The sequence below is a fragment of the Crocodylus siamensis genome, chromosome 1, assembly GCF_052110815.1.
Source record: "Crocodylus siamensis isolate JL-2025a chromosome 1, ASM5211081v1, whole genome shotgun sequence".
NCBI classification, from domain to species: domain Eukaryota; kingdom Metazoa; phylum Chordata; order Crocodylia; family Crocodylidae; genus Crocodylus; species Crocodylus siamensis.
This window is the reverse complement of record NC_143395.1, coordinates 241,940,028-241,967,970: the sequence shown is the minus strand read 5'-3', so window position 1 is coordinate 241,967,970 and position 27,943 is coordinate 241,940,028. Positions and strand designations below refer to the sequence as shown.

The 27,943-nt window shown below is 36.6% G+C and overlaps 1 protein-coding gene across 1 annotated transcript in view; it reads right to left on the bottom strand.

The window, feature by feature from the left end:
- The window catches only part of ROBO1 (roundabout guidance receptor 1), a 796,429-nt gene that overhangs the window by 16,427 nt on the left and 752,059 nt on the right, over positions 1-27,943 (bottom strand). The window contains exons 19-27 of the mRNA XM_090059747.1: positions 27,877-27,903; positions 24,089-24,131; positions 21,728-21,882; positions 17,513-17,848; positions 14,999-15,106; positions 12,555-12,699; positions 9,989-10,234; positions 5,594-6,003; positions 2,744-2,896 (exon numbers count right to left, since the gene is read on the bottom strand). Coding sequence (XP_089915873.1) covers positions 2,744-2,896; positions 5,594-6,003; positions 9,989-10,234; positions 12,555-12,699; positions 14,999-15,106; positions 17,513-17,848; positions 21,728-21,882; positions 24,089-24,131; positions 27,877-27,903 — 1,623 coding nt within the window. The remainder of the gene's footprint in view (positions 1-2,743; positions 2,897-5,593; positions 6,004-9,988; positions 10,235-12,554; positions 12,700-14,998; positions 15,107-17,512; positions 17,849-21,727; positions 21,883-24,088; positions 24,132-27,876; positions 27,904-27,943) is intronic.

Below are 27,943 nucleotides of genomic sequence, written 5' to 3'. Positions count from 1 at the left end.
TTTTAGCAACAAATAAGGAGAGTATTTCACAGTTTGGATGACTGTCAATATACAAACTAACATAATGGAAATCCAGTTGCAGATTCAGCAAGCACTAATCTGAATCAGTATTGAAAAGGATATCTAGGTATATGCCATCTTATATTTATGTGCAGTAAACTAGGGAAAAGATCTTTTATTGAAAAAAGAGCAAGGGCAAACAGATACATCTCCACTGACTGGTACCTTATGAATGAAAACACTATCAGAAAGAACCACCACCCAACTTCACACATCTCACCATGTGAAGAAAACAGAGACGTACAATGCTGCTAGCACTATTTTTGGTATTTTCAACCACTGGTTAAAGGTTCTGTTTACTTATATAAATGTTTAACATATAATTGCAAAAAATCTTCCATATCACACATAGTTCATAAAACTGCAAGAAACAAGAATTAAACTAATATGGGTCAGGTAATATGGGAATAGCAGGGATCCTACATTGCTACCTAAAAATTAGCTCATTTTCAGCAGTCACTTGGAATGCATGTTTTATTGAAAAGATAGCAACATGAATACAACAACTAGGATCTTCATATCTTTTTAGCATTTATATAATTGCCTGTCCAATGACCGATACCCAGGTTCGGCACATTTGTTCTCCTCTTTTACAAACTGGTATGTTTATTTGTTATGGCAAAACCCGGAAGCTTCTTTTGGAATGAGCATTGCCTTATAAAGGAAATAAATCACAGGGTGACATCAAACCAATAGAAAGAACGAAGAGGTACCTGGAAAAGGTCAACTGTGTTCAACTGTTTCATTCATGTCTACATATCACTGCTCCTCATTTAAGGAAAACAATTAGTTGATTCTGTTTTATAGCCTATTCTAAAGGGACAGGTTTCTATATGTGCCTATTAAAGTGAAAGGTTATAACTTTCAGTAAGGTTCCAAATATGGTTATGTAAATAGATTGAGGCAAAATAATAACAAAATATAACCTCTGAACTGGAGTTTATTAGGATTGCAGAAATTAGAACAATAAATCCCTGCTCTGTTAACAGCCACACGATGCACTGCCCATTAATTATAATACATAGGTTAGCAGAAATTCATGTCTAATTAGAAAATATGCTGAAATAAGCAGGTGCTTGGGATACAAAGCAAATATCGATCACGCTTGTCAAATCTGTTGCAGTTCCTAACCACAGTGCTGCAGGGTTTAACTTGTACTTACAAGTTATAAAAACCTGCCATCCAATATCTGTCCAACCATTATTTATTCCTGGGCTGGTGGGAAGCAAATGGCCACACAGAAAGCTCCTGCCCAGATTTTCTCTTTGATGCCCTAATTCCTGTAGATGTATTATATCAAGGTTTGCTCTTTCGCCAAGTATTCAGTTAAGCACATTATCTTCATGATGATAAAAGCTGATAAAGTGTCCACAAACCCTTGTAAAATGCCATTACAGGGGTCCCATAAATGTAAAATTGCCAGCACAGTTTTGGGATTTACACCTTGTGTTGTCCTTCTGCAGAAGCAAACATGTGCAAAACCACTGTAATAACCTCCTGAAATCAGATAATATTCTGACAGCTCAGTTTCACTGACAAAAGAGGCCTGGGCAGGAGCCAAGAGGCCCAGGTGCACTGTGTCATGCCAGTATTTAATGTAGTCTAATATCAGATAGATGCTAGTGAGAGAAAATACTCAGAATAAAGTACAGATAATAGCATGGACAACCACTCATTGCTAAATTACTTCTGCTCATCATGCTGTGAGCTTTGTATTAAATTTTTCTGTCAAGTGGCAGGAATCATAGGGAGAAGTGGCTCAAAAACCCCTTCTTGTAACCCTGGATAAGGATCTATAATATTAGGCTTTCATATGATAATGGCAAATGATGCCCCTCTTTGAAACATTTCTGACTGGTAATGAAAGTCCTAATCAGATTGTTGTTGCTGAGAACCAGGAGGTGGGGAATGATGCCTCTGACACTCTTTCTTTCCCCTCCCCCTTTAGCAAATTTAGCAAACTTGACAAGATGGGTTAAGTCTTTGAGAATTTATCTTACATGAATTTGCAACAAAGCCCTTGGGATGTTTTATAAAACTGGAAGGTTGTGGTTTAATAAAAGCTGGGCCACCTGAGGCATTTTCATTAAAGGCTCTCTCTAGACAACATCACAATGTTTGCATTATCCTCCTATACTCCCCGGAGAATACAAGCGTTACCTTTTCAGCAGGAGTCGATATTATGTGTGAAGGCATGAGAGAAGATGATTAGATTTTGCCTTTTGGATCACAAAGTAACTGTTTGAAACAATACTTTAGTTAGGATTAAAATTCAATACTTTCTTGTCTACCGTTTGAATGCTCAGTCATTTCTGCAAGGAAAATAAAATTATATTACGGGGGATTTATTACTTGGTTATTTTAATGAAGATTTTAATTCCAAATGTAGATTATTTTCTATACTTATCTGGACAATATAGTCTCTTAAATAATGATAGCAATCAACTGATTAGGACACTATGGAACACAGGTGCAGTTGCTGTATGTAGGGGAGGCATCAATATTGAAAAATTAGGAACTATAGCTCTTAAAATAATTAGTTTACCATGTTTAGAAACAGAGAATACAAATGAGTGAGTTTTTTAGTATTATGTTATCGCTGTGAAAAATTTTCACATAAGAATATAGGCAGTGCTTATTTATAGAGGTTCACTGATGTTTTCACCCATTTCAATGGACTTACCATCTGTGTAGACTTCTCTGCGCAGATGTCCTGGCTGATGCTTTTGCTTTTTGGCAGGTCGGACCTTTTGTATTACAACAGCACTCATGTTGCTGTCAGTAGACACAGGGCTGGTAGGTCTAGGGCAGTGTGATGCATGAAAATGTCTACGGCCTGAAAAATGTTATAGAACACCAAGTTACTATTTTTCCTCTCCAAAATAAAATATTTTACATTCTCTCTTTTTAAAAAAAGAGAACCAGGCACTGCCATATTAAACTTGAAGTTATTTAAGTATACTGTTAGGTTAACGTAAATCTTATTGTAATATGTTCAATACTATATTGTAACAAACAACTGAAGAGATGCATTCATTTTCATATCAATAGACAGGCTGGCTTAGTTTCACAGAAATTATCCAACTGGTTTGCTTCTAGTAGCTCTGCTTCCAGGAATCTAAAGCCTATGATCATACCGAATGTTTTACCAGTACAATAGACTTCATCTTCCATCAACAAGAAAATTTATCACTTTCATACTAGGTTTCATGTCTTCTAGCTGGACAGTACAGAGATTGACTCATACATACAGCAGCAGCATAATAAGCAGACACCACATTACTTTCAGGCCCTGTTAGAAATGCATCTAGCACTACCCTACTTGAATAATTATCTGTATCTGAGGTACTGCATGTGAGGGCCACCACACTATTTATCTGATATTTTATCATATTTCACTCATGTTGTCAAAATCTAGCATTTATGTTAAGGCTAAAGGCATTAGTATTAAATGAATAATCCCATCACAGCACAAACTTGAATATTGCTAATTTTTAATTTATACTAATAGTATGTAAAATACACCCCCCCCCCCCACACACAGATAAAGGGTAAAATCCTGAAGTCAATGGGATTTTTGCCATTTATTTCAATGAGGCCAGGATTTCATCCAAAATTACTAAATTACCTCCCCTCTTGTTCTCCGTGATGAACAGCTGTGTTAGAACAAAGGAATGTTAAAAGTTAGAGAGGAGATCAGAAATGTGAGAAGAACATTACAGCTTTTGCGGAGTTGGTGGGGACAAAAATGTAATAAAATTCCTGTTTTTTGGGGTTGGATAGTTTTAGAAGATAGTCAAAATAATTCTAGGTTTTTTTTAATCCAATATTCTATTCTGTGGCATTATTACTTATTACCTGAAACTTCACGCTCTCCATTTGGCAAGTGAGGCAGTCAGATAGCTGGTAATTGATATCCTATTAACAATACTAACTAATAAGGGTATGTTCTTAAATATAAGGTACTTGTTGACTTCAGTTGTTGGTTACCAAATGGGGCAGGATACAAGGGTGTGGAAAGGTAAGGAACCCAGCAAGGATCTTATTGATTTGTTTATAATAATCTAAACTGCCCAGAATGGCAAGTGGCAAATTATATCATTCCTAGTCCAGTTCTTTTCAATTGTGTTGCAATGAGAGATTAGGATATAATCCAATAAGGGCAATAATGAAAAATTAAATGGCAAAAAGCTATCTTCAGGTACCACTAAAGGTATGGCTTAAACTTACAAACTTCGGAAATAAAAATTTAGAAGGGAAACAATCCTTTACACATTCCAGGAGACAAGGATAAACCCTCATATGAACACTAGCATTCTTTACTTTGAAGAGGAAATTTGAGAAAAACATACATAATAAGGAATGGTTGAATAGGAGTCATTTAACCATTGTATTCATCCCAATGAAAGAACAATGGCACATTCAATGACATTGAAACACAGCAAATTTGTAAAAATTGTAAGTTCTTTTTCACACAGCACACAATTAGACTGGAACCCACTGCCACATGCATCACTGAGGCTGAAATCTATGCAGCCATAAACAAGGAATGGGGTATTCATCATTTATATGCATAACAAGAATATCCACAGTTACAACAGTAAGATATAAAACAGATAAATATGGTTCAGAGGAAATATAATCCACCATCCTTTAGTCACCCACATGAAACTTATCTCACTATACAGTATCCCAAACCTCTCTGGTAGGTGAATTGGCTTTGAGTCTCTCCTGGAAGATTCTGCAATAGCCAGTGTTGTATACAAGGTACTGGATAACTAGACAACAGGTATGATGCATGAAGGCAGTTTTGTGTTGGTAAAAGTAATGTAAAAGCACAACAACGCATAACAGAAAATCAAAAGGTGAACCTTTTGACTTCTCTCTGCTGTTTTTGATTTTCTTACTTTAATGTAACGGCTATATTGTAACATCTGAAAAAAGACAAAATAGTTCAATGCTTTTACTTTTGCAAACAGCTCCTAAGCTGAGGTCCTGCTTTTTTTTGTTTTGTTTTTTTTATTTTTTTATTTTTTTTAATTTCAGACCATATTCAAAGATCCTTGTAATTGAAGAACATGCAGTCAATGCTGTAGTGGCTACATTGCCATCAGTACCTAAACTTCTGATTTAAAGTTAACTTAGATCTATCTAACATGCTACAGTGAATGCAGTGTAGACACACCTCAAAAGAACAATTATAATTTTAGCACCACAGGCTGGTATTCTGCCTGTGATTTAGACTCCATTCCACAACACCTCTGACAAACTGATTTCCTGGACCTTCCAACCTTGAGATCTTAAGCAAAGGTAACTGCCTCCCATTGCACCTCCATAGGTGTATTATTGGACAAACCTCTGTCTAATTACATGGATGCAGAACTTTATTCTCAGTGCGCTGAATTTCTACATGTCAATTCACTATTAACTTCTTAAAGAAATTCAGAGAGAAGCTAGGAATAAAAGGCACATTATGGTGGCACTTCCTTCTCTCAATTAACTAAACATATTTTTGTTGCTTATAAGAACATACCTCCTGCAGCATCCTGCATTTGACGCCTTGCTACTTTAAGACCAGCATATTCTGCAGCTGCTGCCACGGCCTGTGCAAAATCTGCATCAGTAAAAAATGATCCATCAGAAGAGCTAACACTGGAACGTCCACTTGAGATGTTGTCTTCTTCTGAGGCTGAGCCCCACCCATTGATCATGGACCCTGTGACAGAACTTTCCAAATCCCCAACACTTGAAGCAGGTGTTTGCTCAAGGCCACGCAAAAGAAGCCTTCTATTTTGCATCTTGGCAACCTCTATGTCTGCCTCATCTTCTTCCTCTTCTGGTGCATCAGTATCCATATCTGAGACAAGGGGTCCTGAAATATAACCATAGGTGTGTGGTGGAGAAATGGGCCTTGGAGGTGGCGGAGGGCTCACAGGCTGGCGTCTGCATATAAATATAATATTATGAATAATTAACATTCAGAAAATAATGAGGAAAAATCAGAGTACATGCGAGAAAATCTCTTTCCAAAAAACAAGCCACTTGGTTTCCCAGTTTAAATCTCCAAAATTTCAATTTGAAAGACACCTATACCCAAGCAGATTGTTCCATAAACATTATCCTTCTTGGAATATTTTTTCCATTGATTCAAATATAGGGCTAACAACATTTGCTTCTCATCAGTTTTGAAAATTCTCTGGAAGGTAGTATTATGGGAAAATTGCTCAATTTTTTTTTTTCAAATTTATTTCCAGGGCTACCCACATATAGAATCATAGAGTAAGAAATTGGAAAGAATTTTAAAGGTACCTAAACAAATGCAGGATTTACTATTCTCAAACCATCTCAATAGATGTGCAGGTATGTGTGGGTTTTTTCATTAATTTTATGCTGTTCTTAAATAATAAGCTAAAATATTACTAGATGAAAGAGCAAAAAGGACTGAGCATCACTGGATCAGTTGTTTGTCTAATATTTTGTTCAGAAGAATATTTGTCCTAATGTTGCTTGTATTGGCAGGTTTTTTTTTCTTGTCATCAATTTTGGCAATTATTTCCAGAGCCCCAGAAAAGTTTTTCAATTCCCACTTGCCAGGAGGAAAAATATTTGGTGTGGGAATGCTTGCTGTTGATTTCATTCATGACCAAAGAAATCTGCTACTGAACACTTTGTCAGTGGCTGGTTTGCAACATACCTCAAGAAAATATGTTCTATTTCTCAAGGTTTGAACCTCAAAATTGCTTATTTCCACAAAATGACTGTACCACAACCTTGATATATTTATTCTTATATTTTTGTGTACGCACACTGGGAAAAGGGCCAGTTTTTCATTTCATGAAATACATAGACTTGGACACATTTTTCCCAAAAAAGCTCAATCTTGAGCTGATAAAATACAAAACTCCCTGAACTGAGTAGTTTAGTGTCCCTGACAAATATTTTCCACACATATTTCTGTTAGCTACCTAAGTACTAACAGGCAAAAAGGACAATGAAAAGTAGAGACATATTAACCAAAAAGTCATTTTGCAAAATGGTAGAGGCATGTATTTGAATCAAACAAAAAAAAATGAAAACACACCACTATTTGCCTTTCAATACAGCTTCATCTTGGCTAAATGAACATTAACTTTACGTAGGTAAGATCCACTCTTACAGTAAATTTGCTAACTCTTGTTCTCTGGTTTTTGGTAACATGGTCAATTTCTTAGAAAATATGGAGACCATTTTTGAGAATACGACTTGCTGTCTGGACTAATTATAAATGGCTATTCACGGATGCATGGATTTAGCAGCATTTCTTTCTTTATCCAGCAAAGTATTAAATTACAGTAGTTCTGACTTCATTATTGGCATTGTTTCTCATTTCAATGTATCTTCAGTTTCTCCTGTGCTTATCTACTCTTCCAGGGCACAACTTCCTGTTTCAATCTGCTATGACCCCAGTAAGCTGACATGACAGCCAACCTCACTGCACAGTTAGCACCACAGGGTGGTATTTTAGATGCCTGGTTCTGAAAGCACATTCAGTGGGGTTGCACAATGACCAATGAAGACCAGACAAGCAGGAAGTGGAGTGACAGGAGAACCTTAACGTCTCCCCAAAAGGATACAGTTTGTGGACCACAACTACAGTAGCCTAACAAAAAAATAATTTGCTTTTTTCAGTTAGTATTATTTTAAATACTAGCTTTGGTACAAAACTACATACTCAACTTACTTCCCTGACAGATGTTTTCATTAAATACAATGATTAACCGCTTCAGTTAATCAAGAATCCTTATATAGAAGAACCAATTGTTTCACAATGAGCATTCTTCATTAGAAAGACATAGCACACTCAAAATGTTTCAGGTGGAAATATCTTTCCAGAGTGGGATGAGCACCGACAACAGCTTAATCTGACTTCTAAAGCTAATGAGTTCATACAAATGCCATTCAAGTGGGAGATGTAGAAGATCAAGGTTTGCTGAACAAGTTGGTTCAATATATTGCATCTATTGTAATTAAAGAGGAAGGCAGGGTAGATGTGCACACTGCAGACTAACCAGAGAGAGAGAGTGTGTATATGTCACAAGCTTGGTTTATCAGATGCTGCAAAATAAGGCAAGACTGAAAAGTCTAAGAAAATAAAATAAAGACCAGATGTGGTGTTTCTTTTACTAGGGCTGATTCACTTTCCAGGTTTACAATGGCAACGGTATTTAAACAAAGCTGAACCTCTACAGGTGGTTTATCTATTTAGAAACAAAACTTACATCCATCTTCCTCATGCTGAAGCAGTTCAACAATGGTATATCCTTTTAGTCACAAATTAACTGCATATCCTATGAAGTGTGGTGAGAGAATTGTGATGGCCACCTTTCTCTCTTTGTGCTGAAACAAACATTGAAGTTTTGCGAGCGTTACCACCTGGCCTCCCCTTCTGTGCACAATGCCTGACACACCTCATACTATTCAGAACATAGGCCCTGAGGATCTGCTTAGCCATTCACAAAACAAGCTACAGCTTATCTATTAACTTCCAATTGATTCAATTTTTCAGTCTCAAATGATCCCTTAATAACCTCAGGTATCTATATTAGTCCTTAAGTGCATAAAATAGGTATTTTGCTATTAAGTATCAGGACAAATCAAATTACAGAGAAACAATGTTAGCTAGTTACTAAATGAGAGAAAGGAGGAATGCCCGTAAGGGATGAAAGAAAAGAGTGAGACCCAACAAGAAAAAAAGCAGAAGATACAGAACAATGGAATAACGAGGAGGAAACAGGAATACTGAGACAGAATGGTGAATATAGTTAGGAGCATACTTAAGACCCTTTTAAAAAAAAGGAAGGCCCAAATACTAAGGATCAAGTTTAAAAATGGTGCAAATCAAAACAAAAACAACCACAGAAAAATCTCTTCTCTAGACCTGTTTTCTAGGAAAACAAACGTATGAAAAATGACATGAACAAAATCAATGTCAAGCAGTTAACTCAGTGGGATGACAGTATAGAAAAAAACATTGCTTTGAAATAAGTGCAACAATAAGAAACATGAGAAATTAAGAAGTTCAAATTTGATTTTGGAACAATAAGTCCAGAAGTTATTGAAAACAGTAAGAAATTAAATAAAAATGACTAAAGTAGTAAAAGTTTATTGGTTTACTATAAATATAATTATATATAGAGACTACATGGAGTGGGGAAATCTACAAGGAATGTTTTCCTGCATGCAGAAACTGTGGTACCATCAACAAAACAGGAATGATTACATACAAAAAAAAGTAATTCAGAATTCACTGTGTTATGGAACACAACCTGTGAGAACACAGAAAAACTAGACTGAACTAAAAGAGACTTGGAAGGGAAGAAAAATTCTTCTGAAACTAATATCTATCTTATTAATGTTGATTTTTTTATTTTTAAATGAGGGAAAGCAAAAACATTAAGGAAATTTCACAAGCAGTAATTTACTGCATTAGGATTTATGAAAAGGAAAATCTATAGGTTATATAAATTATATATATTCATATATATTGGTGACAAGTTAATTGCACAGTTACTGTGAAATAATGCATGCAATTTTATGGTAATAATGCAGTAAATCTATTGGAAACAATAGAACTGTAATTATACAGTAAGTTGTGTTAACGATACCACTTTAATATCCTGATGACTGTGAATTTAACTTGTGTCAGCATTGTGTGTAACATAAGATGATATACCACTTTTATTTCCATGGTATAATAGTAAAGCGACTTAATTACATATGTCTAAGGATATAAATTGTTGAACCTTCCCAGATCATGAGATAAACATAAACAAAGTAGTAATATGCTGCGTGAAATCTTGGTCTCAGAGAACTTAACCAGAGTTTTGCCACTGGCTTTAACATGGTGGGACTTCATTTGTCAATTTTGCATAAGTCTGTTTAAACAAACCTCCGGTCAGGTGGGTGCTGTGCATGTCCTATGTCCTCCTGAGAATCCTGTAACATGGGCTGAAGTTCTTCCTGGGGTGAAGGTGTTAATGTGGCAGTTGACTGATGGCTGTATGAGACGGCTGCTGGAGATGAAGCTGCTCCGCGGATTGGTGGGGTAGGGCCTCGCTCATCATCTTCCTCTAGCTCATCCTGCTGCAGATACATCCTTGCAGGTGGCACTGGACATGGAATTTCTTGGTCATAGCTAAGAAGTAAAATTTTATGGGAATGAGGACTGGATCTTATATATGTGTAAAGACCCAGGTAAATTTCAAGTTTCTTGTATAAGTGAAATTTCAGGGATTAAATCTGGACCCCACAGAAGACAACAGCAATTCTGCCATTGATTTCAAGGGGGCTGGGATTTCACTCCAAATTTTCCAAGTTTAGTATATAAAATAAGGTGCCCAAATCCTTGTTTAGGAACCATAAAACTGCCTATGTGGTTTTGGAGACTGGAAAATTCACCTGTAAATATCTCCAAATGATCAACTTGACACCTCTAGGGGCACGTCCAGATGAGCATGGCTGTGCAGTATGTGGCATCACAAACACAACTGCAGAGCCACATGCCACACAGTCAGGTGTTCTCTGTGGTGCAACGGTGCACTACCCATGTGTGTGCTGCTCCACATTTTTTTCCCACAGGTTTATTTGACTCCTGGATACCCAGGGGTAAAAAAAACCTGTGGGGGGAAAAAAAAAAAAGCAGAGCAGCGCATGCATGGGCAACATGCACTGCTGAAAAGCAGAGGTGGGCCTCCTGGAGCTGCATTGCAGCTGCCAGCCAGGCCCTGCCTGGCAGAATCACCACTGTTGCAGTTTCAGGAGACCCCCACGATGCCAAGTAAGGCTGCCAGGGAGAGCACAGTGCTGGCCCCAGCCTTCCCTACCACTTCTTGGGTTACCTGCCACATACCAAAGCCTGCATGCCACAGGTGTTCCCTTGCACTGCAGCTACTTGTCCCCAGGGAACCAAATGTTTGCGCTCATCTGGACACAGCCTAGATGTCTAAATGAGCCAGCCACTATGAGCCTTCCCACAAACAGACTTTAACACCAACAGCTGAAATTTAAAAACTCTCACACTCTCTTGCTGATCCGTTGCCTAATCCTGGAGTAGGAACTAAGTGTTTGACACTGACATTTGTCAGGAAGCCTACGTTCTGTCTCTGGGCATTCCCAGAAGCACCTCAGTTTCATCTATCATGAGCTTACCTCATGCCTATGCCTCATCAGGATCTCTTGCTTTAGGCATTCCTTTGCCCACCTGACCTGAAAGTGTCCTCAGTGCATCTACCCATATGGATGCCCCTTAGACCACAGTACCCACCTTCCTCCAAAACAGAGGTGCCCTATCATATATCAATTAGGGCAGGAGTGTCAAACGTAAGGTCTGTGGAGCCCCAACATCCACTCCCAGTGCTGCCCCTGGTTCTCAGAGTTGATCCCGATGTAGCAATGGCCCCAGGCAATCTAGGACCTGTGATGCAGTCTGGCTGGCCCGGGACCTGAACTGCATGCAGCACTCTCCCTAGGTAGTCTGGGATTGTGCTGCATGTGGCATCCACTCCAGCTGGTCAAGGACTCACATTGCCATGGTGCCTGCTGGTGTGGGCATACATGCATTGTGGTTCCTGGAGTGGACACATGTGGCACCCATCCTAGACTACCTTTGCCACAAGGTGCCACAAGTGCAATTCTGGAATGGCCACTATCTGTGCTGGATCTGGTAAGCGGGAGAAGCAGGGGGCTCATTTAGCCTCTGGGGCTGGCCCTGCATCATTCATCCAGTCTGACACCCTTGAATTAAGACCATGGAGCCAGCATGACAAATAGCAGTCAACAGGTTATACAGCTGCCCAAATACTCCTAAAACTTCAATTGGATAAATGATTCAGTTAATAACTGCAACAGAACTATTTAACCAGTTTTATTAAATGTAGATTTAGGCATTTTGAAAATCTTGTTTAGAGCGTCTACTCTTACAAATTTAGCTCAAATTGCCAGACATTGCCACACTGCTTGCCAGGCAGGTTTTATATTAGTCAAAGAGTCTACCATGACTGTGACTTCAGAAAATAACAAATAAGCATAAGAAACACTTGCATTTCATTTTGAATTAGATCCTGGCCTTATTAAAGATTAAAGTAAAATTCCCATAGACTTTTAAAGATGCTGTGCTGCAATGTCTTCAGCTGGTTTTCTGTTAGATCACTCATATATGGCTCCCCTCTGAATACAATGTGGATTTCTTCTTCCTCAAATCTAAACAAAACATCCTAAAATCCAGAAGCAGTGCACAGGTCTCAGCACTAGAATTGAAGTTGTTAATGATGCACCTGACTGAGGCAACTTGCTGTCAAAAACCCTATTTTAATAAGCAATATGGATCTGTCTCAGATGCATCCAAAACATATTGAAAGAGAGACTCCCTATCACTTTGGTAGAACAAATTAAATTGAATCAATTTGAGCCATCTAGTCAGCAAAACAATAAATGAATGAATTGCTCATTTTTCTTGCCTTTCATCCACAGAAAGACTGTAATCTTCACTGTTGCTGTGAGGAGGAGGATGCGCTGGGGGAGGTGGAAGCAGGTCTGCCCAGTTCATGCCAGCTTGTTTGGGTGCTTTAGGAGTACGAGCCCCCTTTTTGTGCCCTTGACTCCCTGCAAATAAACAATCACATATTTAAATATGATTTTCATTATCTCCTTTTCTCTAATTATTTTGTTAAATCCCCTGGAAAAAAATCCTCAGGACTCTTTCCAGCTTCTGTTGAAGTCAATGAGATATTTACCTAGTCCTTTCTAACTACTTATGTAACTGAAGTTTCCTTGTAAAACCAATCATTTCAAATTTTGCAGCAGTTAATTTTAACCAGAAATTTTAATATAGCAGATAAATATATACACAATTCCTAACTTGAAGTGTTAATAAATAGCTAAAATGCAATAAAACCATAAATGAATTTTACAAGCAGTATCATTAACAGTGATCTTCCTGCAGCTATTAATTATACTATAGATTATCATCTAAAACAAATGAGCTGTAGACATATTTTCCAAAGTGCCTTTCTATTATTTAATTGCTGGAACCTAAAATACAATATGATACAGATATGATCTATTAAAGTTCCATTGTAGCATTAAGTCACTGAATATATGTAATTTGTACTTGTCCACTGAAATGTTTTAGGCACAATGAAATTACTATTTTTAGTTCAAATGGCAGGTGTAGTTTAAAATAATTGCTGGCAGAACTAAAATAACTTTATATAAAATAAAATTATAAAGATGAAGAAAACCGATGAAATATGCTGTGAATGTTTTCACCATTATTACTGGAAGATTATGGCTTATAATAGAATGATTTAGCTTTTACAATTCTAGCAGGTTTGAAGTAGACCAGTTATTTTGCTATTGAATTTTGACTCTAGTACGGTCTGTAATCAAAACTAGTTGTACATTTTTCCTGGACTGATGATGCATCTATTTTTTGTCATTTTTGCTATTCTCTGTTTAATAATGATAATTATATATTATATATGTTTATTTTTTTTAAATGAGAGTAATATCAAAATATTTTTCATTGTATTACAATCTTTAGTTAAATAGGCACAGGGATTTGAATATAATAACCTAACAGAGTTGCATTTGTACACAATACAAGGATGTTGTATTGATTGTATAACTGGGTGTCTCATTTAGTGTACCTATGGACAACAGTTCTTCTTATTCTTGTTCCATACTTTGTACTGTACATAATTTATCTGTTGTATTATTATTATCTTGGTACATACAAGGAATACCCCTAAGCACTCCAAGGAGATGATCACCTGTATTCTGAGCATAATCCACCATGATAAATACAAAAAACAACCCATTTATTAGTCGGGTCACCTTGTTTCATTCTTGTTAGTGGTCCTTGGCTTAAGGCTACAGTTTGTTCACAATATGAATAATCAAGTGTGATGAATACAGATCTTCTATTTTTAACGTGCATGGGTTCCCATGAAGTTTTTTTTTACTGAGTTTCACATTTAAATACTGTACAACTGGGTAGATTCAGGAAATTCTTCTGTTGGCTGACTGGGTATAGTCATGCTGCACACTCCTGAAAAATTAGCCCTGGGAATTTAGTTTTAGGAAAATTTGCTGTTTTTACCTGAACTGTTTAGAGTCCTGGTAAGCATTTCTAGGTCACACAACAAAGTTTTCTTTTAAGAAGTTATTTATAAAAGCCTTCTGAATACTTTACATATGAGATACACTATGACAAAGTTAATTCTACTTTAAGTATAATTTTTCACTTCAAATCACGGGTACGATTAGTTTTGATGGATATTGAGTCTGAGTAAACAAAACAAAGGGTTTTCCTTTAATCTCTAATTTCTTTTTTAACTAGCATAATGTATAGTGTCAGTTTAAAAAAACACACCACACAGATGCAAATACACCGTGAATAGTTTTGTTAGAAAACAAATGCTTGGTATCTTCAGCAATTACAAGGCAGATTTTTGGGCTGGGGCCTGAGTCAGGAAGGTAGGACCTTCCAGGAAGGGAAGTATGAAGGATTACATAGCTTTCTTAACAATAATGACATCGAATTGAATTTGCTATGTGGAGGCCCCATTATTAAACAGTGGGAAATCCAAGTTAGGAAATCCAATTTGCGCTACAGTAGATGGTTTTTCACAGCTGTAGATCACCCTGATCAATTAGTTGATGCTTTATTTTAAACAATTATGAAGCGACAACAATAGAATCATGGAAAACAATTAATTCTCATCCAATTTTTTTGATTTTTGCTCGTATGTTATACTTTCTTAAATAGGACTGTGGATGTTTTGCACTGCAGTCAAGCTAATAATTAATGCTGAATAGAGCTAAAATTTATCAAGTGTGCCAACATTATCAAATCAATATTACATTGTAATATGCCATACTTTGGTAGGGGTATACTTACCAGATGTATTACTTCCTCGATCTGAACTGTTATAGGATCCCCCCGTGTTCTGGTCATATGATTGATTGTATGGAATAGTTGGAGCCATATTTTCATTTACCCGGTAATCTGAAAATTCAACAAGAGAGTTAATATTCTCTTCAGAAAAAAACCCCTATATACATCTATATACACACACACACAAACACACACGTATATCTCTGCTTTATGATAAATATTTACTGAAAAGTATTTATATATATTTTTAAATCACCATAGTTATGTTTTCCTACCAGCTCTCTCTTTATTATAGTGTATTATAGCAACTCAGTAGCTACAAGTAGAAAAGTGGTTGCTATGAGTAAAATTCTGTCACGTTCACCAAAAAGGTGTCAATGGCCAGTTTGTCCCTTTAAGAGACAAATTCTCTGTTGCTCTAAAACAGTGCAGCACTGGTATCAGTTTACAACTTCAAAGTCAGCTTCAAAGTCTCTTGGTCTCTAGGCCAACAGGTGTAGACACCATTATAGAATCATAGAGTCTCAAGGGACCTCATATCTCTTGCAAAGGTACAGATTTCACCATTCTGAAAACATCTGACATAGGTGCCTCTTCTAAAAACTTCCAGTAAATCTACATCAGTTGTTGTATATGACTTCTTCTCACTATTAGCAGCTATAATAACTGGACTCTGTACTTCTGAAGCTTTGAATAAAAACTTCATCAGAGATGTTTTATTTTTAAATGGTAAATTTGGCAATCAAATGCATAAACCATTTTCAGGAATAAAATAGTCAGCAGACAATACAATGCTTTCTTGCTTAAGATGTGTGTATAATTTACAGAAGACTAGCAAAGACCTGAGTTACTTTTCATTAGCAAATACAATAAAGTCATAAAAAGAACCATTGGATATAAAGTAGCAACAATGAAGCACAGCATGTAACTCATCAAAATGGTTATTTTTTTCATTACAAAAGCTATAGGTAAAATTGTCAGCCAGATGGTTTTGACTTAGGAAATAAGAAATCTAAGATCAGAATATCAACTCATAAAAAATACCAAGTAGCTAAGAATCTAGTTCCTATCCGCTGTAGATACTTTTGTGATAATGTAAGAATAAGAAAAAAAAGAGCAAAATTATAAATTCCACACCAAAATGTACTTTGTAATAGTTTTAGTCTACTTGCATTCCACAGTTCATATTGAAGCCCTGCATACCGCATATGTTTACACAGAGGATAAACAAGAAATTGCCACTCTGAAATACATATATCTGACCATCAGCAGACAATGCTTCAAGGGGTTCTTTCCACACTACAATATGCTAGAGAATGTGTAGCTGCAGTATAGAAAATTTGAAAGAGGCAACGTCTTCCTGGGCATAAAAAACAAATGTGTTTTAATTCTGAAACAGATATGCAATACACAAACTTATGAAAGAAAAGACACTAAATAAACTTAATTACATAAAAATAAACCCCTGCCCTTGAGTACAGAGCCACAAAAATTGAATTTTCCTTTGACATGTTTATGTCAAAAGGAGGTGTCACATTTTATATTGCCCTCTGGACTACTCTATAGTAGGTAGGTCAGGTAGTAAATAAATGAAATCAACCTTCTGTAATGAAACATGTCTTTTTTCCTGGACAACTTTTCAATATCACTATGTGATCACATAAGTTACAACAATCCATTGAAAAAGTTCAAAGATAGAATGGGTCCAGATCCTAAGGATACTACTTTGCAAATCAGGTTATTAAAGCAGGTTGCATGGTAGCCTGGAGGACTAGCAAGAAATCACATACCTATTTCTTCCAACTCCCACACATAACATTAAAGAAGTGTGCCCCTAAGGCCATGAAAGTACATTCTGATGTTTCAAGTTAACACCGAAATCAATTTATTTCTAGCTTCTAGATCCATAGACTTCAGTCAGGGCAACAAAGGAAATTTAGTTTTCAAAACTGTGTGCAGTGGCATTCTTCTGACTATGCGAGTTGAAACCTTGCTAGGAATACATCTAAAAGGAACTGCATTTGTCCATTTCTGTCCCCAGTGTACAACACAATACAATTCTAGAGTTTGATGTGCAAAATTCCATTCATTTACATGGTCATGTAGATGTAATTAGTCTCCATCCATGACGGGGAAGAATAGGTTGACCTATTTAAAATTTAAGGTGGAGTACAATGTGCATTTGTTCAATGAATAAAGATCTGGTCTCTTTCCTACTCAAGCCCTCCCCTACTATTAAATATAAATTAATCTCAAAGCCATATGAAAATACATTTTATTTAATTCTCTTTAAAGTTACAGCTTATTTGTTATAATAAATTCAATCTTTGAAGGTTACTGTAGTGCTAATTAACTCTTTGACACTATTAATTGGGAATTTCTAAATCTAAAGAGGAGGAAGCCCAGAAGCACTGCAGAGGTCTGTGCTTACTAGTCCTGACAAGCTCTGGACTCCCAGCACAAGAAGGTTAAAAATCCTCTGCAGAGAAAGGAGAAAAAAGCTAAAAAGCTCTTCACCTTTGTTTAATTTGTTTTGCTCCATAATGTTGTACTGCATGGGTGCAACCTCCTGCTTTTGCTGAACAGAGGGTTTCCAGTGTTTCTCATTTGTATCCCCACTGCCATTGTTAACATTATTGGTGATATTTGACTGGATGAGTTGAGTGGTAGCATAAGGAGTGGGCTGTCCAGGCTGGCTGACAAATCTTCCATCCTTTAGATTTGGGCTATTGAAGGTTTTCATTTCATTGATTTTGTTGCTTAGGTCCACATCACCATAAACAGTTGGTTCAGGCAACATCAGGTTGGTTTGCTTGTTGTCCAGTTGGTTGTTGTAATTTGCTATACAATCAGCTAACCACAGGGAAAAGAAAAAAAAAAAAAGAAAAGGTCATTCTGTTCAGTTACACTCTTTGGCTTCATGTGTAATATCCTTTACAAAATGTTTTAATGCATAATATGAGCTGATTCCCAGAAGCAAAAATGGATTTCAATAAGATAACTAAAATAATCCATGGAGCTTTATTTACCTTTTAAGTTACTGTACAAAACCAAGGGTCCATAGGATTTCTAGTTTTCAATTACTGCTCTATACTCATAATTCTCCAGATCCAATGCAGTCTTCCTGGGTTTCTCTCCATTGTGAATTCAGCTTTACCAAATTATACCTACAGTAACTTATCTTTTTTTTCTGTTGGTCCTACTTTGACCATATGAACGTTTTAATTTTTAAGCACTGTTCTAAAAACAATATAAGCAACTGAATAATTAACAAGACAACTTTTATGATTAAAACAATCCATTTACAAGGAAAAAGTAAAAGTGGGAAGAAAAATAGAAAGCTGTTTCCTGTCAATACATAGCACAATCCCCTTCATACCTGAGACAAAAATCAGGACTGTTATGGATTCTTCTGTCTAAAACTGTTTTTGAAGATGATTATACAATGACAGAAACAATTAATGAAGAGACAGTACAATATGAAAGGTTTCTCAGTACCTGTTTAATAACACTTTATTAGAACACAGCATTCTTATACAATCTCATGTAAGAGCTTGAAACAAGAAGATAGGAAAGCTTTCTTGGAATAGGTTCCCCATAGCCAATCATTAATTACTCTGGGTTTTATTAATCATAAACATCATTGCCCTTAGCCCCTTATTAAATGTAGAAAAATGTGAATTTATCTTCCAAGAACTTACTGTACCTTGAAGCCAACACTTAGTAATAATCACACTAATCAGATGTGTGCTAGTGTTTTAACCACAATTCTAGAATTCAGCACTGGTATTCAAAGTTTGATCCATGTGTCTGCTTCAAGGGTCTCATGTGCTTCCCTTCAATATCAGCACATGCATACACACTGGTTTCACAATAGTCATCTCCTCTCCTTATTTATTTCCCATGTAAGAATGCTGAATGATGGTAACACATGTAGCAGACAGGTAGCTTTCATAAACTCAGCACAGTGACAATTAAACATTAGTTACCACTAACCAAGTAATATATAATAATTAGAAGAAATTATTTTCGTAACTTTTTAAATGTAGTTAATATACATTAATAACCTATGTCCAAATCATGAAGGCCATTATTGGGGCAAACACCAACCAGAATTAATAGTGATGTACTATACTGCTGGGTAAAAAATTAAGTGTGGAATTTAGGATTTGGATTCTTGATTATGGTGTATAAAATAAACTTTATTATACATAGTTTTTCATTTTCTGAATTATTCTCTAGCACTTAGACTACTTTAATTGTAAAAGCAGAAAAATACCACTTTAAAGTAGAATCACTAATCCCTTCAGTGGTTAAGGGAAAAGACTAGCAAATGCAATTGCATACACCTCATTCACTGCGCATTTCATGCCCTTCAGCTTCAATTTTTTTGAAGATTTTACCCTTTTATATGTTTTTCTTATGTGACCTGTTATTTATTTATTGCTCCACAGTCTTCAACTTCTCGATTTCTATGACTTAAATGTTTTCATTTCCGCTCCTCTCTCTCATGTACAGCAACACTGATATTCTTCCCATTTCTTCTTGCCTACTCTATTATCTTCCAGTATATCCCCTATTACAAATGCCTCTTCTTTTACTTGGATTTTCCTGTACGGTCAGTTCTAACATATATATTCACTTGCTTCCTCCTTTATCTGGTTTGATTTTTTGAAGGGAACAAATGTAATCATCATACTACATACTGTTAGTTCATTCTTAAACTGTAGTTCTTAGAATGTCTTACAATAAACTACCTGTACAGCACTGGGTTATATATTTAACAGAAAACTCAGTTTATCAATTTAATATTACCTTTTACAATGATGCTGTCCCAATAGGAGGAAGTAAAACTATCCTGGGAGGATTAGATTAGAAATATTTGTGCCTAATTAGAACATCACCAGTAATATATATATATGTATAAGAGATACACACCCTTGTTCTTTAGCTAACCACAGCCAACAGGGTTAAGATTACTCAGATTTTAAGGCCAGGAGAACCATTATGCTAATCTAGGTCTGATCTCTTGCATAGTTGTTTCACCAAGTGATTTTTGTATCAAGTCTATAGCTTCTAGTTGTGCAAAAGATTATATCTTAGAAATATGTCGTATCTTGATATACAAAGATAAATGAGAATATTTTTCACATTGGTAAGTTATTATAATATTTAATTCCCTTTACTATTCATATATATATTCTCTCTCATCTGAATTGTTTAGCTTCAACTTCCAGTCACTGGGGTCAGGTACAAACATTACACGTTTACTGGTATAAGTGATTGGAAACTGATCTATACCCATGACAGCACCGAAGTTTGGCATACAAAACCAGTCTATACTCAAAGTATGGCCCACATACACTGGTTTAAAACTGGCAGAACTCAGTCTAAGATTTACCACCAAAAGACAAATGTCTGTTCTGTTTCCTAGAGATCTACACTATGCTGCTTACAGAAAACCATGAAACTTAGATAGCTTCTTTCTTGGGCTTTTTAACTGTCTGTACCTATTCTGGATTTTGTTAAGAGAGCTGTACACTCAAAAATAGTAATAGTTTTTCTGGGAGAAGCATTAGCAGGGGCTGGATTGAAAAGCGGTAAACCTAACCAGCTTCACTGTAGTTGATCATAGCCCTAATGCAGCAGGAGGGCTCATAGGGCAGTTTTACCTGGCTACTGCTGCAGCGGGGATCACCTGTGTCATGGCACCACTGAAAGGATCTGGTTGCACCTTGGAGTGCCTTGGTATCTCACTAAAGAACCAATGATCTAGACTGACTGACCAGTGGTTGATACGTATACTGGATTAAATTGATCACCACAATCATTTCAAGGCTGGACTTGCATTGATCATCTAGAGGGAACATCATTTTTCCCTTAAGTATCTGCACTTCAAAATGAGAGAATGGAATCATAGAAGTACAATGAAGGTTGCTGGCAGTACCCAAGACAGGATGGTACTAAAGATGTGTTGTTCCTCAGTCAGTGGTTAGCACAAGCTGGGTGAAACTGAAGGGAAGGCCAGCTTCATTAAAAAAAACTTGTAACAACAAGGTTACTTCTCAGAACATTCCACTAAGAAGTGCTCTCTTGGAGCCCAGTAGGGTTTATTTTAAAATATGGAAGGTCTTCCTGTTCCCTTTTTATACTTCCCTGAATCCCAAGAGCAAATACTTTGATCTAAATAGCATATTTTGGTCTTCAGATTCAACTGATCATACGTAGAAATGCTCCTCAGCCTATTAACTTTCTGGCCCATCAAAAAACTAACCCAGATACTCAAATAAAATACTTTTCTATAACAACAGGTGAACAAAAATGTGTCTGGATGTACATAAGTGGCCTGGAAATCTCGTATGAAGAAACTTGGGTAGGATACGGCATCTCCTTCTTCTGGTTGTCCCAGGCACAGAGAATAAAAAGCAGCATGTTGACATTCTAATTCTGGTTTTAGTCAACATTAAGAAGTACATATTTGTACAAACAACAAAAGTGATCTGGGCTTTTTCAAACACAAGAAATTTTCAGTCCATCTGACCTGTGATTTATTTGTAGCATGTAGTGCCATAGGGTCCTTCAATTTGATCTCCCTCTAGACACAGTCTGTTACAATTTGGCAACAAAAGGAACCAAAAAGATAACTATTAAGAAATATGAATGCAACTTAGATCAGCCCATGTACTTTGTAAGGTAAAACAGGCCCTATAACAACAAAGCAAAATATCTAACCTGGTCGACTGTATGTGGTAAGGTTGCTATCACTGTTGCCATTGCCTGAAGTGCAGCAGTTGATGGAGCAGTCGTTGTGATTATTTCCGGTGTTAGGCCAGGTGTCCGCAAGCCACGGCTGAGTGGCAGGTTCACTGATGTTTAGAAGTCCTGGTCTTTAAAAAGAAAGTTTGGTTATTTCATTAAGCGCCAAACAACATTGTCTCTTAACAACTGCTGCTGATAATTACTGATGCATACTAAATTTCATAATCTCAGTCATGACTTTGTTCAAAGCATTTCCTATTGTATGTAAAAAGGAAAAAGAAAAAAGAAGAAAAGATGCAAGAATAGAAGAAATTTATTTCAGGCATAGTTGGTAAGTTTTTAAAGGCTACCATTGTAAATGCCTCAAAAGTTAGTCACCAAACCCAGAAAAAACAATGTATTCTCAAGCAAAACATTGCATTTTGGATTTTATACATAAAAAAATCTAAAATCCAATATTTTGCTAGACAATGACAAGTATGGCAAACTGGATCTCCCGCAAACTGTTGATGCAGTTTGTATAGTATATATGCCGTGTGCGTGTGTGTGTGCACGCGTGCTTTTGTGCGTGCGTATAACTGCGTTATATATGGCAGCTGACAATCTAGTACAAGAACTGATGAAGCATGACTTACTGTCAGACTAATAAACTGACCAAGTGTATCTGCATCAGGAAAGCATATTTTGTATGCTTACTTTCTTTGCAAATCTATAATACATATGCTATTATTTGGTACTGTTATCAGTACCATCATTTCTATTCCCAGCTCTCCTAGTACTCTGCATATAAAGTAAAAAAATTATCCAAAGAATTTAGAGACAAGATCAAGTTTTTTGCAATATTTAAGTCTCAAAAAGGTGTGGGACTTAGCTACGTGATTTGTAGATAGACCAACTATGAATTCTGCTTTTGTCTGTGGACTCTCAATAATGCACAGGGGAATTCTCCATTACCCTCAAGCAAACTGTGAAGCATGTGGTTGGGCTGCTGTGTGGATCTATAGTTCAGAAGTACTTAAATATATGGTAGTAACAGCTAATATTGGAGCCTTCTCTCTGGATCTGCAACTGGAATGATTTGTGTTGTAGCCATACAGCCAGGGAAGAGGTTATAGATGGGCCAATTTCAGAATCCTCTACCTTTGCAGAGTGACTTGGGCTTTTTCTAGAGAGGGGACAAATATCACCCACAGGTACTACCAAACAGGTATTGAAAACTTTCCTTCGATTTCCATGCGGTCTGCGATTTATGTAGTCCCTTACAAACATTCCCCGTCTATGTTACATGGGGGGAGAGGATGTGCTCATTTTCCCCTCAGACCTTATCAATGTATCTTATTATACAAGTGGAAGTAGATGGCTGAGCTTGAAGCTTTAAAATTCAAACAAAGATATTATGCCTCAGCAGCTACACTTCTGTAAATACGGAACATGTGTGTTTGCTGTTTTTCTAAATAAGTGAAGGACACTAAGTCACTACCCAGGAGATAGAGATGGGTTTTCTCTGAGATGCAAGGGCTTGCTTCCCCACTGTGCCAAAGCCTTAACATTAACGCAGGTGTGTTTTGCATGCGACTTAAAAGAAAAAAAAAATAAATGTGTTACTAAAGTATTAGGACTGATGCTTTGTTTTTTGAAAAACACAGAACCCTTGGTTCAGGAAACTGAGGTTGTGATCTGTTGCTATTTATTATGTAATAAAATAAAACCAGTAAATACAGTTCAGTTGTGTCCTCAATCTCAACCAGTACTAGCTTCTGAGAGCACAGAAACCTTTATTAACAGGGTACCTATTTCTCTCTACTTCTCCAGCACACTGTCTCATGTGATGATTTAACTGTTTTGCATTCACTGCAAATTTTTTAAAAAAATCACCGCATAAGCTGCTGCTGTCTTTAGCAAATTTTTCCAATGAATGTGTTTTATTCTTTTTTAGTATCTGTGAACCAGGTATATTTCTTAATCTTCATAAATGCCACAGCTTAATTACTTTAACTCCCTTAATCATGTGCTAAAATCGGTAAGCCTCTATATTGAAGTCAAAGTGCTCCCTCTGCTGTTTGCTTTTTGAGATGCATTTTCCTAACATTTAACAAAGCAACTCAACTGAAAATGTTATGCTTCATTTTGGAAAGGAAGTGAAAGCTATGTTTGGAAGAGAATATACTGTTCCCTGAACAAACAGTAAAGTATATGGCTACAGTGTACAGTAATATTATTTATTTAGCCTTTCTAAGAAATCAGTCTATCACCACTTATAAACAGAAATGCACTCTTGATGTCTAAGTTTATTTGCACCTCATTTATAACCTGCAAAATAAACCACATTATTACCTGCCTCCACTGCTTACAGCTTCTCCTCCTCTCTGATAGGTTACTAAAATATTAAAAAGATAAAAAGCAAATAATTTATAAGCATGTAGAATCCTTTAAATAGCAGTAACATCATCCTTTGTTTCTTTGCAGCTAATTTTCTAAATTCAAGTAGTTAAACTTTAATCCTGTAATTTATCCTTTCAACATTTTCAAATCTGTACATTATATTTGGATCATCTGATTACCTCTAAGCCCCAGCAAGTCTTTATGTTTCCATTCTATACAAAATTCATTGTGCAAACCTCATATAAACACACAGCACTTAGAAATGAATGGAGTAATATGTTAGCCTAAATTCATCCCTGATGTAATTCTACTGACTTCTGAGGAGTTAGTCTAGGGAAGAATTTAGGTCACTATTTATTTAATAAATAAGTATATGGTTAAAGGTCTACTGTACACAATTATTTTGAGAATATTACATAGATGCTATTGTTTTGCAGCATGGACATTCTTTACAATTTAAATAATGGCTCAGTGTATCACAACCTATTGTAACATCTCATGCTATATTCAGACATCAGCACTACATTTTAGTGATTTTCAGATATCCTTCCTTTCTACAACCTAAGCTTAGTGTGATCTCTCATTAGAGAAAACTGCACTCTATTTATGCAACAAGCTGATTTAAAAATAAGCCCTTGTAAACTTATGTTCTAAAATTTAACCAGGTGACTTTGTCTACAACTTTTTGGATCTAAAATGTGAACGTATTCACCTTTATATGCAATGTGTTTGTCAGAAAGAATGGTTCTAAATTACCAGGCTTTTTAAGATGGCACAAATGTAGATGCAATTTTTTAAGTGCACCTTAAATGTACTTTCCAGAAAGCATTGTGGTTAAAGTTAGTTTAAGAAGCATAAACCTCAGTAAATGGAAGTGTTATAAATTTGCTGTTCTTCAGGCCTACAGTGGGTTAAGCAAGGGGTTAAGGAGATTAGCCTCACTGCAAATTGTGATGGATTCTACAGCTATGCATTTTCTAACTAGGAATTCATTTAAAAAAAAAAAAAGGAAGCCAAATTTTCCTCTTTAGAAGAACTCCAAGCTGGGAGTCTGCAAGAGAGAGATAAATGCTGGCAGTGACTACAATAACAGGATTAAAACATAGGATGTAATTCTACAGGTAAGTTCTTTATTAAAGGTAATGGTAAAGAGAGTCTGTTACTATTTAAACTAAATGGACACAACGATTGGGGTTCTAGTTTATTGGAAAAAAGTAAATTCTGTTTTATTTCTTACATACTTCGCACATTTCACATTTTTTCTTTTAAATGATCAGTGTTTATTTTGCAGCTTTGGTTTGTATCATATGGAGTGCTGGTATTTTCTCTTAGAGTTGAGATTTGTTACTAATAAAACATGCATCCACATATCTATGATCCTCCAGGAAATTTCAGTAGTGTATTATATTATGCTTTGGATGGAAAAACTGCGTTAACCCAAATAAAATATAAAAGTATTAAACTGTGCTTGTTTCAACTGTAAATCTCAAAGACGTCAGAAACATTATGGAAGAGACTTGGCACACTGTCTCACATAGACTAGTAAGCACATCCACTGAAAGAAAACGGATCATTTGTGAAGTAAGGTACTACTCAAAGAGTGTATCTACACATGAAATTAATGTGACATGATAAACTCTGGAGCCATTTGAGCTGGAAGAAACTGCTCCTGGGTGCACTGCCTATACATGTGTCTGGGACAGCAGCACTTTGAGCCACAGTGGAGCAGTCCTAGGCTGGCATGGGGCATGAAAGGTCAGCCTTGGGCTCCAGGTGGTAGGGGAGCTGGCTAGGGCACAAGACTGCTGAGAGTGTGGAGCTGTGGGGCTAGGCAGAAGGCAGCCCCTGCATGTTAGCATTCTCGTGCCCCAGCAAGCCCCTGTCACCTTCTACATGTGCATTTCATTTAATTTAATTATTCCACCCTAATACCAGCACTGTAGACAGTTAGCTTTATGGAGGAGCTAATTAGTCAACTGCAGCAAAGCACACATGTAGATGCACCCAGTGTGATTAAGAATCTGGCCCTAAACCATTTTGTTTTAAAACACATTGGAATACAAAGTATGCAGAACTGAAATGTTGTTAGGCCTGTGGATCCCTTCAGATATCTGCCTGTAGGAGATGACTAAGAAGAACACACAAAAGTCAATGGTTGGGTGGGAATCCATTTAACTCCTGTTACATAGCATTTGAATTTAAAGGCTGTCAGTGTGATCCAAGGCCCTCTGTATTCAGTGGAAAGTCTCCTTCTGCCTTTGGTGGGCTTTGGTTGAGGTCATGTGATGGTCATATTTAATACTTTCCAAATAAATAAATAAAAGAAACAGATTATTTTAAATTGGTTCCTCCCAACTAAAATGCACCTTTTAATGGCAGAACAGAACATCTCTTTTAACACTGCACACTGATACTACTCTTTAAACAGGAAGTGAAGAAAACCACATCCAATTGATACTGCACAGAAGTGGGGACAGTAAAATAGCCAAACCTCACCTACCCAAATTCAAACTCAAACCAGAGTTATCATAGGTGCACACTAATAACCATGCGTGATCAGGGATTTGATTTTGTGTCTCTTCCAAAAGCTGGCAATTTCTGCAACACACACACAGCTTTCTAATATTGTGCCAAGCCATTCATTCAAAGCTAGCTCAGAGGACAATCTGCCTCCACTTGATTTACCAATATTTTTCAAAACATTTCTAATAGATGCCCCATGAAGATCTTCCATTCATGTACTGGCTGAAGCCCTGATGTAACCTCTTAGGGCTAGGAACAGAAAATACACATAAACCAGTATAAGTGATTGGAAACTGGTTCAAATCTGTAACCAGTTCAACAGAAGTTCAGTGCACATAAACTGCTTTCAAACAGGCCAAAACAGGTTGAACCTAAACCTGGATGGATGTAGCAGCAGACAAGTGATTTAGGTTAAATCAGTTTATTGACATTCTGTCCCAGTTCCCCTCCAGATTCAAATGAACTTACTCATCATCCAGGGATGCTTTGCACCTCCCCTGTAACTGCCCCTCCCCCACCCTTCACAGGGGGGGCAGGCTAGCTTTGGCTCAAGCTGTCTGCTCCACCTGAGCAGGGAGGTGTTCTCTAGACCCCCCCGGCAGGTGGCTATATTTCTGGAAACAAAAGTGAATGAATGTCTGTTCACTTGGTCATTGGTTCAATCTACATAGCTTAGACTAATCTGCAAAGACTAAACTGATTCAGCCTTGGGCTTTTTAACTGCCTGTACTTAGCCTAAGAGTACTACCTTATACATTAACAGGACACCCTATCCATGCAGCAGCCCATATTAGTAGAAAATTATGCAGGACTGGATCTCAGGTTACTTCATTGGAATCAGCAGGACTCCACTAAAAAGTTGTATGGATGGGTTTATGTAGTTCAAATTGTAGGAAGCAGCATCCACAAATGGGCAAAAGCTCAGCTATATATAGCAAGGATAATCTCTAATATATGCTGAATGAGACCTCTACTACTTAATAAGTATTAATGATACTGTCCATTAATAAAATAATTCATTTTAATATATATATGTAATATTTTATATCCACAATACATAATGTTATATATTAAAATGAATATATATTAAAAAGTGTATATATTTATATATAATTTTTTCAGAGCAGATCGGTGGTTATATTAGAAAAACAGAAACATATAGTGTAACAAATGCATGCCAAACTAACAAAGAAGGGGGGAAAAGTGCAAATATATACCTGTTGGTGTGAAGGTAAAAGACGGGACTGAAAAATCAAAACAAAATACAAACTGGTTATTTAGCTG